This window comes from Larimichthys crocea, chromosome XII (genome assembly GCF_000972845.2).
Source record: "Larimichthys crocea isolate SSNF chromosome XII, L_crocea_2.0, whole genome shotgun sequence".
In the NCBI taxonomy this organism is placed as follows: Eukaryota; Metazoa; Chordata; class Actinopteri; family Sciaenidae; genus Larimichthys; species Larimichthys crocea.
The window spans coordinates 25186783-25203742 of record NC_040022.1 but is presented as its reverse complement, the minus strand read 5'-3'; the positions used below and the strand labels follow the sequence as shown (position 1 = coordinate 25203742).

The window sequence follows — 16960 nt, the reverse complement described above, 5'->3', positions numbered from 1 at the left end:
GAATCAGGCAGTTTAAGCATGCAATAAAATATGAGGGTCATAACAGGTCTTTTCCCATGTGGAGGGGGATTGATGTCTCACCGCGAGACTTACCACGCATCAGCTGCGTCCTTTAAAGTCTCCGTCTAACACTGAACACAAATGCAAAAGATCATCCTCCTCTGAGTTATCAATAGGCTGCATCATCGTTCATCTTCCCTCATCATCTTCCGCACCTTCTCCCTCCCTCTCTGTCTGTCCATCTCCTCCCTCTGCGCCTTTTTACGAAACAAGTCAGAGCGCACACACGACTGGCGGAGAAAACAGGACAGACAATAGACAATAGTTTGGGTCATCATGGTATTTGGATTTTTACCGTAACATGCGCGCCGGACTGTGAGATACAGGTGAACAATCTGTAAACGCGTCTGTTCATTTACTGGCCGAAAGTTTCTCCGGGTTTTAATGTTGCCAACCGAGATTTCAGGAGGAGTGTGTTTCACCTCAAGGTAGGACTCCGCAACTCAAGAACAGGTTGCCAGTGAGGGCAGACTTGTGTTTTCTAAATATTTTTGCTGTTGAATTGATGTGTGTTTCTCATTCCATCAGCAGCGCGTGCTTATAATTAACATTATTTGGCGAGTTTATACAGATGTTCAGGTAAAATAAACAAAAAACGGTGACCTTGATATGTGATAAATTATGATCTTTGATTTGTGCTGTTAATCCAAACAGAGTCTAAGGTGCTGTGGAAAATAACGGATTGGGGTTCAGTATCAAATATGATGATTCAGAGACTGTGTGACATTATCCTCGGTATTATATTAACACATTAGTTTACATATGTTTTATGAATGAAGGATTCAGCTCCAATTGTTGGACTAAAACAGACGCATAACAACTCAACTTTTTACTTTTGATTGCACGAGGCCAATCCTGGACATTTGACAGCATCTGAAACTAGACAATCAATTAGATTTTCTCTGCTTGTTATGATTTTAAATCCTGGGCACATAAAAGTCATTACCTACAAACAGAGAAGAGCTTCTTAGTGTTTCAATTTAGTGTTGATCAACTTATGAGAGAGAACTTTATTGATCTTATTGGTCCTCGTGTGATGTGACAATTATATTTCCTTTAAGTACAGGTGACCTCCAGCAAAGGTAATGAAGACTTTTACATTTTTATCCTGGTAATCATTGTCAGGGTGTGAGGCAGTTAGTCTCAACATGCAATAATCGACGCATTACACGAATATCTCAGTAATGTATTCAAACAGCAATTAGGCAAAACATCAAATCAGATTAGCTATATTTACATAATTCATTTGTTTTATTTCATCATGCACTGTGTTTTGCTTCATTATAGGCGATGCAATTATCTGATATTCACTAGCTTATTTAATATTTAACAGATTTTACATTTTACATTTACACTGACTCACTGTCCAAGCCTCCCAAAAATGATCGTTGTTATAATTTAAGAAAATGTGACCCTCAACAAATATCACAAAAAAATTAAATATAATTTAATATCACATTGTAATTTATCCTATAAATGTTGTGATAGACCTATTGATTTAGCAATCAGCAACAATACATATCACTGATAAGTCTAAGGCCACAGCTAACAAACTACATAAAATGGTCTGTCGAAAACTTTTTTTTTTTTTTTTTGTCTGAATATCCTGAGCCGATTTCATTTTTGAAGAGAATTTAGTGGGGTACAAAATGCCGTCAGTGTCTTTGAATGTTTCTTCTGTACTTCATTTAGTCACATTAATTAAACAGCTGTAGGCGACAAATTAGAATAAGAACCTAAAGTCAGATTAATTAAATTGACCGTGTGTACATTTTAAAATGTACATATTTTTCAAATAATTTAAACACAAATGTCATAAATGATATTGGGAATCTCTTAACGGGAAAATAATATAGCCTACATATGTTAGAACGTTTTCGTAATTTCAGAAATATTATCCTCCTTTTTTTTCTTTTTTCTTCTTTTTTTTACCTTTTGTTACATTTTATTATATGGACTCATATTTAAAGGGTGACATTCACTTTTAAATTAACAGCTGACCAGATTTAAGGCCCTGGATATTAACCTATTATTAACCAAAATGTTGTGCTCATAGATAGCCTAATTATTTCTATTTGGACTTTGATTTAAATATTAGAAATATATGAGTCGTTTCGGATGTTTTCTATTTTTTATCATTGTGTGTGTGTTCGTGTGTGCGAGTCTAATTTTGGATCTGTTTTGTGATAACTTGAAATGACGGCCTGAAAATATGCACACATTTTTTTAGTGACTGGTATTCAAAATCTGCCTGTATCGAACTACATGTTGTCTTATTATTTCCCTTATTCCTGCAGTGGTTAATCTTAGATCGAAATGGTTCATTTTTGTCTTTGTGCAGCGATCACACTGAGGGAAGGAGAGAAGGGATGAAAACAGAGGAAAGCCAGCAGTCCTGTCTGCAGCAGCCACCATCCTCAACGCCTTTTGGTGAGTGCTATGTGACAATATGTTGCATAAGGCCAACATGAAATGAACTAGTAATTAAACATTATTATCATAGAAAATATATAATCAGGATTCGAAGACTCGTGATTAAGGTATAAATATTATAAAGACCACAAGGAATATAGCCCATAACATAGATTCGTCATCTTCAATAATTAAATCAATCAGTAAATTCCCATAGGAATATTATGTGTAACTGTCGAAAATATGCAGCGAGTGTGATAAGAATAAAAAAATAAATAAAAACACACCCCTCATTGGTGATATGAATTCAGTAAATATTCTGTGAATATTAGAGGGGCACCATATATGAAATAGATAGAGTTTGTATTCTAACAGTAAAGGACAAATATATGTATTAGGATGAAAAGCGAGAGAGAAAGTAGACCTGAAAACATTTTCAAGTCTTATTGGAATAAAAAACAATACTTCCATTTGGGAAAAAATAAATGAATACTCATGGGACTTAAAATTAATTTTTGCATCAGGTGATGTCCATAAACGTTTGCCTATTGAGTACAGTAGTGTTGTGCGGGACAGTAGTTGTTCTGTGCGAAATAGTGTAAAACATACACACACATTTGTGTTATATTATGAAAAATATATTCATGCTTTTGCACGATTTTCAACATTTTAATGGAGAGGGGCTGCATTTGGGAAAATTTGACTCTTGACCCCAGTATTTTTAAATAACCCTGCGTTCGCCCTGCCTCTGTTTCTCCATCTATCCACTGATATGCCCCGTCTAGGTCCGGAGTACAGGGGAGGAGGAGAGTTGTGTGCCGGCTGCGAGTCTCCTATCGCCGACCGTTTCCTGCTGCGCGTGAACGAGCGCTCCTGGCACGAGACCTGCGTCAAGTGCGCAGTGTGTTTGAGCGCGCTCACCGGGACCTGTTACTGCAGGGACCGCCTGCTGTACTGCAAGCACGACTATGAAAAGTAAGAACACACACTCACACTCAGTGTCTGCATGGGAGAACTTACAGCTTTGACTTAAACTCATAATGCAATACAAGCAGAATTACTCATCCTCTCTGATCAGTTGAATAACCAAGTCTACAGGTTGATTAAAAATAAAAATGCATGTCTTTATCATAGAGCTGAAACAAGGTTGTTGTTCAGAGGTCATGAATTTTGCAGATGCATAATATTTCCTATACATCCAGGGGTTGTTTCGTTTTGATAGTAAACTCCTAATTTGCAAAGAAGCAAGTAGGTTAAATACAGTCTAACAATACTAATGTAAATATTTGTGTAAATGTATTATAAAATGTAGTACAGTACGGTGCATGAAATATTTTCTTCCCAAATATGACTGTAAGTATATTCACAGGGGAATTGGTATCAGTTGTGGAGATATAGTTTCTTTCAATCCAAAGCAAGTTGATTGCTTTGGATTGAAAAGGATAGTATGAGGAGGCATTCAGTCTTGTTTTGCAACCATGTTTTAAAGCTAAGATGACACTAATTTCACACATTATGCTGATTTTGAGGATAAAGCTGATGCTTGGAGCTGGCCAAGTTTTAGTGACAGTGATTTGACATAGATGTCATCACAATTTACCAGGTTTCATGTTGATGTGGTTAGCTTGCGCTAGTAAGACACTAACAAACTAAACTAATAAATTAGTTAAAACTGAGTTTCCTTTTCTTTGTTAGGCAAGTAAAACTTTAAAAAAAAAAAAACACACACACACAGGTTGAGGAATAAGGTAATAAGAAGTGTGTCCATTATCTTCAGCTGATTAGATTAACTGACAAATAACCTGATCAAAATTCTTCACTTACCCAAACAAAAGCATAAATCTGGAAATAAAATCCAAAGAACACTTTTGATCGCAGCTGAGTAAAGTGCACAGTAGATTCTGAAGGCTACAAAAGTGACTTTTACCAAAAAAGTGAGCATCATTTTACAGTTACAGAGAAGTCTAGGTATGTGCAGTGTTACAAATGACACACACAAGTAACATTGTAACATTGCACAAATTTGATTCAGCGTGAATGCACTTCAGTACGTATGAAGGCTACAGGACTAGAGAAGAGAAGACAGATGTACATAGCTGGAAATGATAAAAAAAGGAAATATAAAATATGTATATATATATATTATATATATATATATATATATATATATATTGCTAATTTATGTTTAATCCCACAAGTCCATCTATACAAACAATGTTTCATGCATCTGTGAGGCCACTTAAGGGGATTTAAGGGACTATTAAGGCTTAAAATGATTAATTGAAAGTTCTTGGCATGTAAAACTGTCTACTTTGAGAGTTTTATATGGAGAAACTTAGGGGTCCCTGCTAAGAATTGTTTGTAATAATTCTTTAATTACAATTATAAGTTGCAGATTTGTTTGTCGGCTCATAGAGCCATAGAGAGAGAATTATGGCTTTAGATTCATCGGATCATTCCAATTTATGCGCATATGCATGTCTGTGAAAACTAACACAATATACTGCAATGTAAAACAATAACACATAAAGTGTCCTTTCTTTATTAAAGGATTAAACTCTGTAGTAATTAGGCAATATCGCATGTGTGTGTGTGTGTGTGTGTGTTTGTGTGTGTGCATGCCGCGGTCAGAAGGTGTGCCTGCAGTGGGAGCTCCACAGGCAGACAGCTGAAGGACGAGCCTGAAGCTTGTTATCATTGTTTTGAAAAGTGTCAGACGGCATCCAGCAGCACAGACTCTCCCACTGTACCTGACATCTGGAGGAGAGAGAGACAGAGAGAGAGAGAGAGAGAGAGAGAGAGAAGCTGGCTGATGAAAGTCCCATTGTGTGACGTTTATCTGAAAAAATGAGTGGGAAACGTGGAGGCAATATGCTTATCATAAATGAAGCACTGGGTTCATTTTCGGTGATGGAATGAAAAAGCGTATTTGCTTTCCTCGTGTAATGACTGTAATTGTAGATCCAAATTAATAGTCAGCAGCTCATTTACTATGGTGTTGATTTAGTCCCCTATACATTGCATATGGATAGTTGCCTTGTTGTGTGAGTCGGTGCCAGACTTGGCACACAGTACTGCCTGTGACCTTCAGCAGATCAGCAACAATGTCTCCTTGTTTTCCCTGCAGTCTGTCCATCAGCGCCTTACACTACACACTCCTACTCTAACCTAGAGAAGGTGTGTGCATTGTAACAGATAATGCCCAAGAACTGGGAACATGCAAAGAAATTTAGGGGAATTCATATATTATTTGAATTTATTAGGTGATACTTATTTTTTTATCCTTCTACTTGAAGCTCAGTACCATTTTAGTTCCAGCTGAGATCTGCCTGATGTCTATACACACTGATCATCAGGTAAAGATCATGCAAATGTAATGTATGCATGCATAGAAAGACAACACGTTGCAGGCTCGTCTTAGACATACTGCGCTATTTTCCAGCTCGTCCTCATGCAGCATCTCTGGCTTGTCCAAATATTTTTTAATTTATCCTTTGCTTTGATTACATCACCCATCACACACCGACAGGCAGAACTCTACTCCCTGACTCTGCATCAGCTTAAGCTAAAGGCCACACAGTACAGTACTGTCAAACTGTGCATTCTTTCACGTCTTTGTTTTCTGTAGTTAATATTTCTAAGATAAAATGATGAAATAGAAATTAATACAAAATGTGTTTTGTGAGAGATATCTCTGATTTAAAAAAAAATATAAATTTATTTCAGTTGGCATGGGGGGGAAAACACGCATGTAGATGTCTATCAATTCAAATGAGAGAACAAATCTAATTTTAAAATGTGACCCATCCCCCACCCAGATTCATTGGGCTAAACTGCCTTCAAGGCAAAAGTTTATTCAACATTTGCATGTTTAATGTGTTCGAAGGATATTTTGTTTTAAAAAATTATTCTAAATTGATCACCCTGACATCAGGTTTCAACATAACATCAGACATTTTAAAATGAAACACATAATCTGAATCCAAATATTCAAGCACTATATGAAATAAAGGTTCAGTTGTGACTTGTGAATCAGTACCTGAAACATCTTTAAAAAAACAAGTGATCATCCTACTGCCAATCATGATCTATGTAATAAAACAGGAGGTATGCCTTCAGTTTAGAGATTCCCTGCTCTCAATCTGTTATGGAAATGAGGGGATTTAGACACAATAAACTCAAGTGCATCTTGTGGATTTTTCTTGTGGATTTATTTTTGTTTTGAAACCTCAAGAAATTTGCAGGAACTCCATCCTGTTATGGACCAGATGTTCAACATGAGGCTTTAGAATAATTGTGTGGCAAGATCTCTCTCCACGCTCCCATTGCCACACTTCCCATCAGGATGTGTTTATGTACAGGTGCAATGCATCACATTTACCAACAAGGATGGGTATAATAATAAAAAAATGGATGGAAAAAAATTCACTACATCAGGAACCTGAAGTCTGATCAGCAATGAGTAACATTTTTATGGAGATCTAAATAAGTTGTAGTAGAAATGTGTTATATTTTGAATAAAACTTACAGACTGATAAATATTCATGCTTAGCATGAATAATGTCTACCATCCTTAGTATCCTGCACACTTTTTCATAGTCATTGTCTTTTACACAGTGGCCCGACATTATGCTTCTTTTCCAAACTGAGCAGTATAAGGCAAGTGTTCCCTGGGCCAACAGTGCTGAGCCCAGACAGAATGGAGGGTAGCCTGGCTGCATGGAGCCTGCATGCGAGCTCCCTTGTAAGCCCTATAAAGGCAGCTTCAGCCCTGTGAAAAACAGGTCACCAGGGTGGATATTCACTAAACCTTGGGTTTAATACTTCACACTGCGGGGTAGAGGGCACTGAGACTACATCTAGGTTTACAAACCCTCTCTTTGCAGACAGAGAGAGGGAGACCCCGCCAGCAGTTATGGAATTTCCCTCTGCTGACCAGGTAGCTATATGTGAGTTTAACATTAACAGCCTGGCAAAGCATCCTCTCAAGTTACAGTGCATCTGTGTGAGAGCACTTGTGATCTATGCTCCTCTAAAATACTGAGGATAGAAACTGCATCTTCTAGCCCCGTTCTCTTTTCTGTACCTCCACCCCACCCACATTTTCTCTCCCTGTCTCTCTATCCGTTACCTCGTTCATCACTGTCTGCTTTGTAATAATATTTCTCTATTCCAAACCTCATTTCGTTCTCGTTGAGATTGATGGCAGCGATGACACCAAACAGTTTATCTCCCCGTTTATCCCTTGTTTTCTCTTAATCGCCTCCCCTCCCTCAGCGCCTCTTTGTGTCTCGGGATGGGAATGGGAGGAGGGGGCTGATTGGGTACAGTGCTAATTACCCAGCATTCTGTGGCTGTCCTGTGATGACAGGCCTGACACTGGGCTGCAGGGAAATACTTAGAGAGAATTATGCAATGAAACGTCATAAGGACAGCAAGCCCTTATCCCCATCACCTCGTACCTAAACTCTGGTTAATGAGTCAATGCCATAATAATTAATTACTTTTAATATCTCAAATCTGAATACTGAAATAGTTACTGTTTAAAAGGTCTATTCAGCAAACAATTCAGCAAAACATTTTAGAAGTATCTAACTATGTAGATAGTTTTGGTTTTATCTCAGATCAGATTTTAGAACATCCACCTCTAAAATCAGAGAGAAGGTGAATGTAATTTTATCAGTGGTGCTCACCCCAATGAAAGGTTACATTTCAAAAATCAACAGTGATGTGTCTTTTCAAAAAAATGTCATGGTTGTGTGTTAGGGTTTCTCAGAAATTACGCATTGCAAAAAAGAAGTATATATTAGAGGCAAGTGAGAAAATATGTTTGAATAACATTTCTGCCCATACGATGAGTCTACCAGGGAAAAGAAAGTTTGTCCTTCATCGTGGGTTTAGGTGAATCATGACGGTACTGATACCTCAGGACTGCACTGTATAAATAAATCCCAGTGAGAGGCTACATATAACATGCATGTGGTTCTGAAACATTCAAACACTCCTCTCTTACCCAGGAGCCTTATATTAGCAAAATCTACAGCTCAACAGATGATGGTTGGAGGTGTGCCAGAGGAAAGGAAAGTGGGGATGTGGGAGTTTCTGCTTTTGATGGTGTGCTGTTGGAGAACAGTCAGATTTTGTGATATAAATGAAAGAACATCAGGGAGAAATCTCAGTGATGGAGAAAGTGTTCCGAATGGGATATAGAAGGTAAAGACGAGGGTGTCTGAGAGTTTTAGGAAGGGATACAGCCATGAGGAGGGGCAGATTTTTGTCTGGGTGCATGTGTTAGAGGAGGGGGTGATATTGCCACTGTTTTTGCATAATGTGAGATGAGACCCCATCATCTTTCCTCCCCCACAACAATTTTATAACAGACAGCTAATAAATGTTTCATGGCAGAACAAGCTGCTCGCCTTGGCTTTATTAAATCTGAGATAATAAAAGCAGAGAGGGAGAGGAAAAGAGAGAGAGAGAATAGGGGGTCGCACCAGAGAGGGAGAGATAGGGAGATCGGCGTAGACTTTTCTCAAATCGACCGGCTGTATCTCCTGTTTCTGGGGCAACGGGTCCCGCTGTCCCCCGCCACCCCCTCCCCGCTGCTTCCCACTCCGCCAGAGACAGACAGGAAATGAGAAACGGGCAGACAGGATATTGCGTTCTGGTGGCCTGGGGATTAACTGTTTTATCTGAACTAACACACACACACACACACACACACACACACCCACTCACGCTCACACATGCACACAAACACACATCTATATCCTCACACATAGCATTCATTCTTGGTAGCATCAGGTGTAAATCGCATACACCCATAGACACAGACCATGCAGGTTTTTTGTTGTTACTTTACACAGGTACATTACATTACGTCTTGAATATTACAGACATCAGTGCTGCTCTCATGTAGAGCTGGTCTTATTACCAGTATGATTTACAGTGAGAGCCAAGACATGTAACTGTATAACTGTGAGATTGGCTGAGGGTATTCCATACACTGCAGGCCCTCATGGCCATTAGTTAACAACTATTACATAGTTTTTGCAAATTTTAGAGAGTGTTCAGTGAGCAAGAGGACTGTTTATGATGTTACTTTACTGATGTTTGGGCAGATTTGGTGCACAAATGACAGCATCTGTCAGTGTTTTATTGATGTTCGTACCCAGGCACCTTATCTGTGTTTACACAAACTATGCATATTTGTGTTTATGTGTGCATGTGACTGTGTATACCTATATATGTATCTATATACACACACGTGTGTGTGTATGTGTGTGTACGTGTGACTGTACTGTATATATATATTTATATACATGTGTGTATTTGTGTGAGTGTGAGTGAGTGAGTGGTGGCAGAGGTAGTGAGTATCGTGGGGAATGCTGGGAGATTTTAATAACACAGAAGCAGTGCAGGGAGATTTAATAAAAGGAGATGATGTGATTACTGAACCCTGGCTCTGAGCCATTTTGCTTCACAGAGCAATATCCGCCGAAAGTGCGCACACACACACACATACACACACACACACACACATCCACGCACACATACACACACACACCCTTACACATGCATCTAAGAAATGGATACTAAACAGAATACAACTTAAAAGTAAGACTGTTGCATATCATTTGTTCTTTTTTGCATCTATCAGATGAATCCTTGGATGTACCTTCATGTTCTGGGAATGTGTAAACATCTATTTGTGTGACAAGTGTGGCCATTCTGAACACATAACGTATTAGAGAATCACAAGCTAGTACATGAACATCTCTCCATATTATATGTTTATTATCCTAAACAACTGTATAGGCTAGGAATCAAAATGAGTAACACTGGTAGATCTTTGATGAGCTACAGTTCTAGACTGATACCCTAATCTGTCCAAGCAATGTTCTCACTCGCTTACATGCAACTGCTGTGCCGTAGAAGTTAGTATGAGTATGGTACACCGTACCTGTATAAATATTCATCAATTATGAAAGCAAGCACAACAACTGTAATCGCTCTGAGACACATACATATTTATAGAATGATTGTGTTGCGGTCCACACAATGTCGTGCTTGTCAGAGCTCACAGGCAAAACAATGCCACATGACACAGCTTAGGGAGATGACAAAGATTCTGTTATTCTGGTTGTATGCCTAGAATCCACAATATACAAGTAGGAACGGGCTGATTACTTACAGGAGATCACCTTTTCTGCCTCTCTACACTTGATCTCATAATCAGTGAGCTTGTAATTAGTTGTGCCCCCTAACCCCTCAGAAATCCATGGCACCAAACATAAAGGTGCCTGCAGCCAAAGTTCCTGAGGTTTTGTACATCACAAGCTCACAAGCAGAGCTCTTCTGTCTGCTCCTACACTTCTGTTCTCTGTACATAAGTACATCTGTACATATGAATATTACACATATTACTTCATTAAAGGAAAGCCCTCAGAACTCCTCTTCAAAATATGCCTTCTGATAGATTTGTTCACAGCTGGTCTATATTAGTAACATTCAAACTTCAAAAAGGGATAATTTTAAACTCATTACCGATGACAAATTTAGAAAGAAAAAAAAACCATATGACATACAAGTCAAAAGAAAGAGCAATCTCTTTCAATTTAAGAAATCTGTAAAAATATATGTATATAAATAGCATAGAAATGCACAGAAAAAAAAAATATATGTATAATTATCATCATAATCATACCACCCAAAGCATTAAAAACTTATTTGGAATGGAACCTAAAATTACCTAATTCGTGCGGCTGCTCTATAACCATCATGTCCACGCTGATTTATTGGAAGCTACACCCTGGTCAGGGCTAGTGTGAATGATACTTCTATTAGAGGGATTAGACTGATCTACTTACAGACCCCCCTCTGTGGCAGTTGCCCCAAGTTGCCTTCATTTGCCATGTTGAGTAAATTCCTACCGTGCTGTGTACACCCCGATTAGGGAGTGTGGGACTTAGCCACCAACATCACCGGTCTTATGTCAAGCAATCCTGTGACAATTGTGTTCTGTTGTATTTTGTTCACAGTGAAAGGAAGCATTTAAGGTGTTGAAGTGTGTGTTTGCATGGAGAGTCAAGATGCACAGTGCAGGGCGGTGATTGCTTTCCTCCTCCTTCCTCCTTTCCTGTTAACACATTCATGCCAAACATTATGATTAACATATAGATTCTTGCAGATTTTTCACAGTGGAAGCATCTCTCAAAGGTGCACTGCAATGTTTCTGTAAGAAAATAGGTTGATCAACCTTTAGTTAAACACAAAGTCCTGTCACAATATATTCATGTGGGGCTGTTTACAGGGATACTTGTGTTTGTGTTATGATGTTAAGTTAGCGACACTGTCATTTGGGGAATTTGGAGAGCGTTTGGCAGATGGATTGAGAAAGATTAGCCGTAGCAGCTGCGTTTGGGACAGAATCGCAGATTAGGAGCTCTAATGTGCAGACCTGGCTCCTTCTTTGCACTCCAGATTTGGGCAGCAACACCTTCCTATCACTCAGTCAGGGAGCGTCAACACTTCTGCCTTCGTCCCTTCCTCCCCCTGTTCACTCCCCTCTCATCCTCCCCTCTCTCTTTTCCAGGTTTGTGTTTTGTTCTTTTTCTTATACCTATGCTCTGACATCTTCTGGTAACTCTTTTTGGTAAAGAGATGTTCTGGTGATCAGGCATATTTGTACTATTTCCTGATTGCAGGTTGCACAACCAGCAATACAAGGAGTGATGTTATGGTGAATGTGGGTAACTAGCCATTATCAGACTAGGTATACTGATATTTGGTGGATGGGTGTGTGCAAATGTCTGTGTGCATGCCTGTGGGTGCACATGCATGTGTGTGTGTGTGTGTGTGTGTGTGTGAGGGTCTATGTTTGTGTGTGTATGTGTGTTTTAGTGTGCATAAGTGAGAGGAGAGAGATTAACCCCATGCTATCCCCAATCCCTGGTTATGAGTTTACAGCGTCTGTCTGGCCATCGCACTGTTTAAACAACAATCTAATTAATCCTGTCTTTATTAGTTTCAGTGAACTGGGGAGGCAGGCTGGGAGGGCGTGAGGGAGAACTGGGAATGCTGGCAGAAAATACTGAGGAGGGAGGGGGAGGAAACCAAGTGCGAGAGCAGGGATTTGAGAGGAATTTAATGGCAGAGACTTAGGGACTGTGAATAGAAATAGGGATGTGAAGAGATGGTGAGGCAGGAGAGAAATTGAAGGGTTATAACATCTCACAGGAGGAGAGATTGGTGGACAAAGGGAGAAAAGTGGTCATGGGGAAAAGCAATGGACCTGAGAAGGACTCTGTACTAAGCTTTATTCATAGTGTTAAATAAGTACTTTAAGATTGTGGGTGGGATATGGATAGCCTGGAGTTTACCCCATCAAACAGATTTCAACATTTCAGGATTTAAAAGGGAAAGACTCACAGCAGGCAGCTCTCATATTACAAGCTAACTACTGCCACCTACTGTACTGAGGGAGAAAAGAAAATACAATATAAAAATGCCAACTACTGTAATTCCTCTCAGCAGATGTTCACCTTGTTGCTCTGCGAATTGAGTAATGTTTATACGACCTTTAATTAAGAGACTACGCTAATCTCCAGAATCATTTGAGCTATGGATAAATGTATTGGAGCTCTTTGTCTGTGACTCAATCTTTAATTGTCTCTCCTTTCTTTTTCTTCATTCCCATGCCATGTAATACAGTTTATGTAGGTATATGTATATGCATGCACAAATAAGCCCATGCATGTGTCTTTCTGTGCACCTCAAGGCTGTTTGTAAGGAAGTGCAGCGCCTGCCTGCAGGTGATTGGACGTTCAGAGCTGATAATGCGCGTGCAAGGCCAGGTTTACCACCTGGGCTGCTTCACTTGCTGTGAGTGTGAACGCCGGCTGCAAAGAGGTGATGAGTTTGTGCTGAAAGAAGGCCAGCTGCTCTGTCGCATGGACTATGAAAAGGAGAGGGAAATGCTGGCTGCTATTAGTCCCACACCAACTGAATCAGGTAGGTTTGTTACAAAGGCTGCTTTGTCTTAACCACATAGCAACCAATTCAAAGTTGCTCTGGTTTCCTCTATACTATACATCTTAGAAAAACTCTTTCCTTTTGCATTCAACATATTTTTCAGCATGGCCAATTTCAACCACATTCCTCCACTGCAGACCAGCAACTCCTGAAGGGCAAATGGGAGTTTAAGGGGCTAAGTGTCAAGCTGCTCCATTGTTCAGTGGGTAGGAAAAGCACATATAGTAAACTGGATCTAGGCACTGAAGAGGTCACTGACTCACTCACTCTGACCATTGCAATACTGAGTGAGTGGCATACAACATAATTGCTTGGCACGACAGCACATCGTACTGGCAAACGTCCTTTTCAGATAGTGTTCTGTTTGGAAAGTGCAGTAGAAGTGTGTTGACTTCTGATCAGTGAAGCTAGACTGCATAGTCTGACAGCATGCATGCATTTTTATGCATAGTATATGCAGCTGAACTCCAGTGCAAGAATTTATTGCACACTCTAGAAATGGTTTTAAATTTCCAGATGTTCACTACCTACTGAACTAGGGACCAGTTTAAGAAACACCCAGGTTTTTGCTTAGAAACTTCTTTTTCATTTAAGGAAGTATCAACATATTCCTTGTCCTACAGGTTGTTCTGACTGTTGTTGTTTTTTTTTGTCTGCTTTCCTTACTCAGTGAAAAGTGAGGATGAGGACGGTGGAGGAGGCTCTGGTGGAGGGAAAGGTGGTGATGAAGGCAAGGAACACAAGCGTTCAAAACGACCACGCACCATCTTGACCACACAGCAGCGTCGTGCTTTCAAAGCTTCCTTTGAAGTGTCTGCAAAGCCTTGCCGCAAGGTGAGTGGACCTTGTCTTTGCAAACTTGATTAATCTTGTGCATTATTGTCAGCCTGCATAACAGTGAATCTCTGTGTTTGTCACTGTAAAGTTTGTATTTTAAAAGCAATGAAAAACTCTAACCTGTAGGTGAGAGAGACCCTGGCTGCTGAGACTGGACTAACAGTGCGTGTTGTCCAGGTGTGGTTTCAAAACCAGAGAGCCAAGGTTAGACTTTATACTTTAAGACTTAATATATTTCCTAAGGACATGTTCTGTCCGACACATTAACACACAGAGGAAATCCATGCAGACAGTGTGCATTTTTATGCCTCAGATGAAGAAGATAGCTCGCAGACAGCAGCAACAGCAGCAGCAGCAGCAGGAACAAGAACAGCTGGGAGGGACCAGGAGAGGACCAAGCAGGGGGGGCCGTCAGAGCAATGATGACAGTGAGGGTAAGAGCTTAAACTGCAGAATCAATAAGAATATGCAAAGACTTGAAGAATGGATGATGAAATTGTATGATTAAATGGATTGTCATCTTTACACAGATGGCTCGAGTACCCATGGCATGGAGGGGATACTGGGGTATCCCTCTCTGCCACGTCAGCAGCTGCTTACTCTGGACCCTAACATCTATGGTGGAGAGCCATTTCGACATGGGCTTACACCACCTCAGCTAAACAGTGAGCAGCTCCACTCCTATGGTAAGACAGGAGGTTGAAGCTGAGAAGATATTGTCTCCTTAAAAAATAAAGGATTGTTGTATTACCTGATACGATGTTATGAGGAAACTTTTTCCTGGTTGTAAAATAATGTGAGAATATAAGGAAAGGGCTGAGATTAAACTACAGAGGCTGACTCCTTATCTGTTAGCTTTTGATTAGTGCAAGTAAAAATGTGTGCTTACTTTCATATTCTATTCATATTCTGCACATTGTCGCTTTTTTTTCCACTACAGACTCAGAGACAGTGTTTCATGATCTGGACAGCGATGGAAGCCTTGGTCACCTCGGAGATTGCCTTTTAGCAGCTGGGGACGGCAGTCTCCTGCCAGGGCGCATTGGAAACCCCATTGACCGTCTCTATTCCATGCAGAACTCCTACTTCACCTCCTGACCCTTATAAACTTGCACCCTTTCCCCTCCTGTTCCACCTTTCACCTCAGAGATGCAGCTAATGGAGTCTGTCCATCAAGATGCCTGTGGGACCACTCTCCATGAAAATACCTACACCCAAATACACTTCTCAGCTTTTATCACAGGCCAAAATCATTCTAAGTCAGGCATAGTCATATCAGTTTGCAGCAGATTCGTATAATGTTCCCATTATCTTTCCTTGCTAAGAATCACATGCTGGAAATACAGACACTGTAAATGTCCAAGATATGTAAAAAGACCTCAATTTCTCCTGTTGTATTTATGTAATGTTCAATGAAACACCTTTCATGGCACTTTCCAACAACAAAAAAAACAAAAAAACAACAAAGACAATTATTCAAACATTAATATGTATATCATGAATTACAGATGATAATTGGTTGTTGAAAGTGAATTCATCAATCAACTTACATGTATTTAGAAGGCAGGTTGTATGAGTAGCTGAGGGTCTAACTTAAATTAGTATATTGCATAACTTTTTTTGACAGGACTAGCGATTAGTTATTGTGCGTGAAAGTCTGCAGCGTATACAATACTGTATATGGCTTTGAGTACAATTTTACTCTCAGGTTAGTGTGTATGTTTGTGTAACCTGAGCTATAACTCAGGATATTGTGCTGGACAGGATTACAATTTAACTAGCCCAATGACTTCAAGAACGTAGATTGCAAAGGGGATGTAAAATGATCATTTCAAACTGCATTTTTAGTTTTTCACAATGCATGACAGGTAAAATATGGACCAAAAAAAAAATCACAGTTTTTAGTATTTAGCCAACACTACAGGGTAATTTGAAGAGCCTTATGCGGAAACAGGGTTGTAATGATGATTGCTTTAGCTTTCCCTTCTCTTTTATAATATAATCACTAAGAATCGGTACAGTAAATGGCAACCAATAGATCTATAATGCCCAAAAGTTAGTACACTGGGTGTACATGATGATGTGCTCCAAATGTAAATGTATGACTGTGTTACAATTAATTGTTGTAGTCACTTTCTGTAATAATTTCTTTCTCAAACATCTCAAATTAGATGTCGTTAGGTAGATATTTTGTACCTTCTTCTGTGATAATCAGCAAATATTTAAACTGTAGCATGATATTTATGTGTCACGAAGTAGGTCTAAAGGATTAGCCTCCAAACTAAAGTTGGATAGCAAGTGTTGCAGAAAGCATCAGGATCAGACTCACAATGTGGTGCAGAATAAAGTAGAATTAAGGTAGTACTTGTTTCATTTATTCGCCAGTGATCAGGTGCAGCTTGTGACATTCTTTAATGACATTATGTTTGACACTGATCACTGACTCATTGTATTTTTACAGTGATATTTTTGTGAATGTAACTTATTTGTGCGGTATTAGGCAAGTTCCTATCTTTCTTTTTTTGTTCAGTGACTGCCAGGTGATGTGCTTTGAATGTAATGTTGCAGTATCTTCAATACAATCTGCGGTTTCATCTTTGGAGTGCACTTGCTTTAT

General features: G+C 39.4%; 1 protein-coding gene across 1 annotated transcript; it reads left to right on the top strand.

The window, feature by feature from the left end:
• The first annotated feature begins 95 nt into the window (after nucleotides 1-95).
• lmx1al (LIM homeobox transcription factor 1, alpha-like) lies at nucleotides 96-16945 on the top strand. The gene is made up of 9 exons (XM_019264993.2): nucleotides 96-488; nucleotides 2402-2490; nucleotides 3258-3447; nucleotides 13253-13485; nucleotides 14177-14340; nucleotides 14470-14547; nucleotides 14657-14777; nucleotides 14874-15029; nucleotides 15284-16945. Exons 1-9 carry the CDS (start codon nucleotides 445-447, stop codon nucleotides 15439-15441), a joined length of 1233 nt encoding a protein of 410 aa, XP_019120538.1. The 5' UTR covers nucleotides 96-444; the 3' UTR covers nucleotides 15442-16945.
• Nucleotides 16946-16960: the final 15 nt, after the last annotated feature.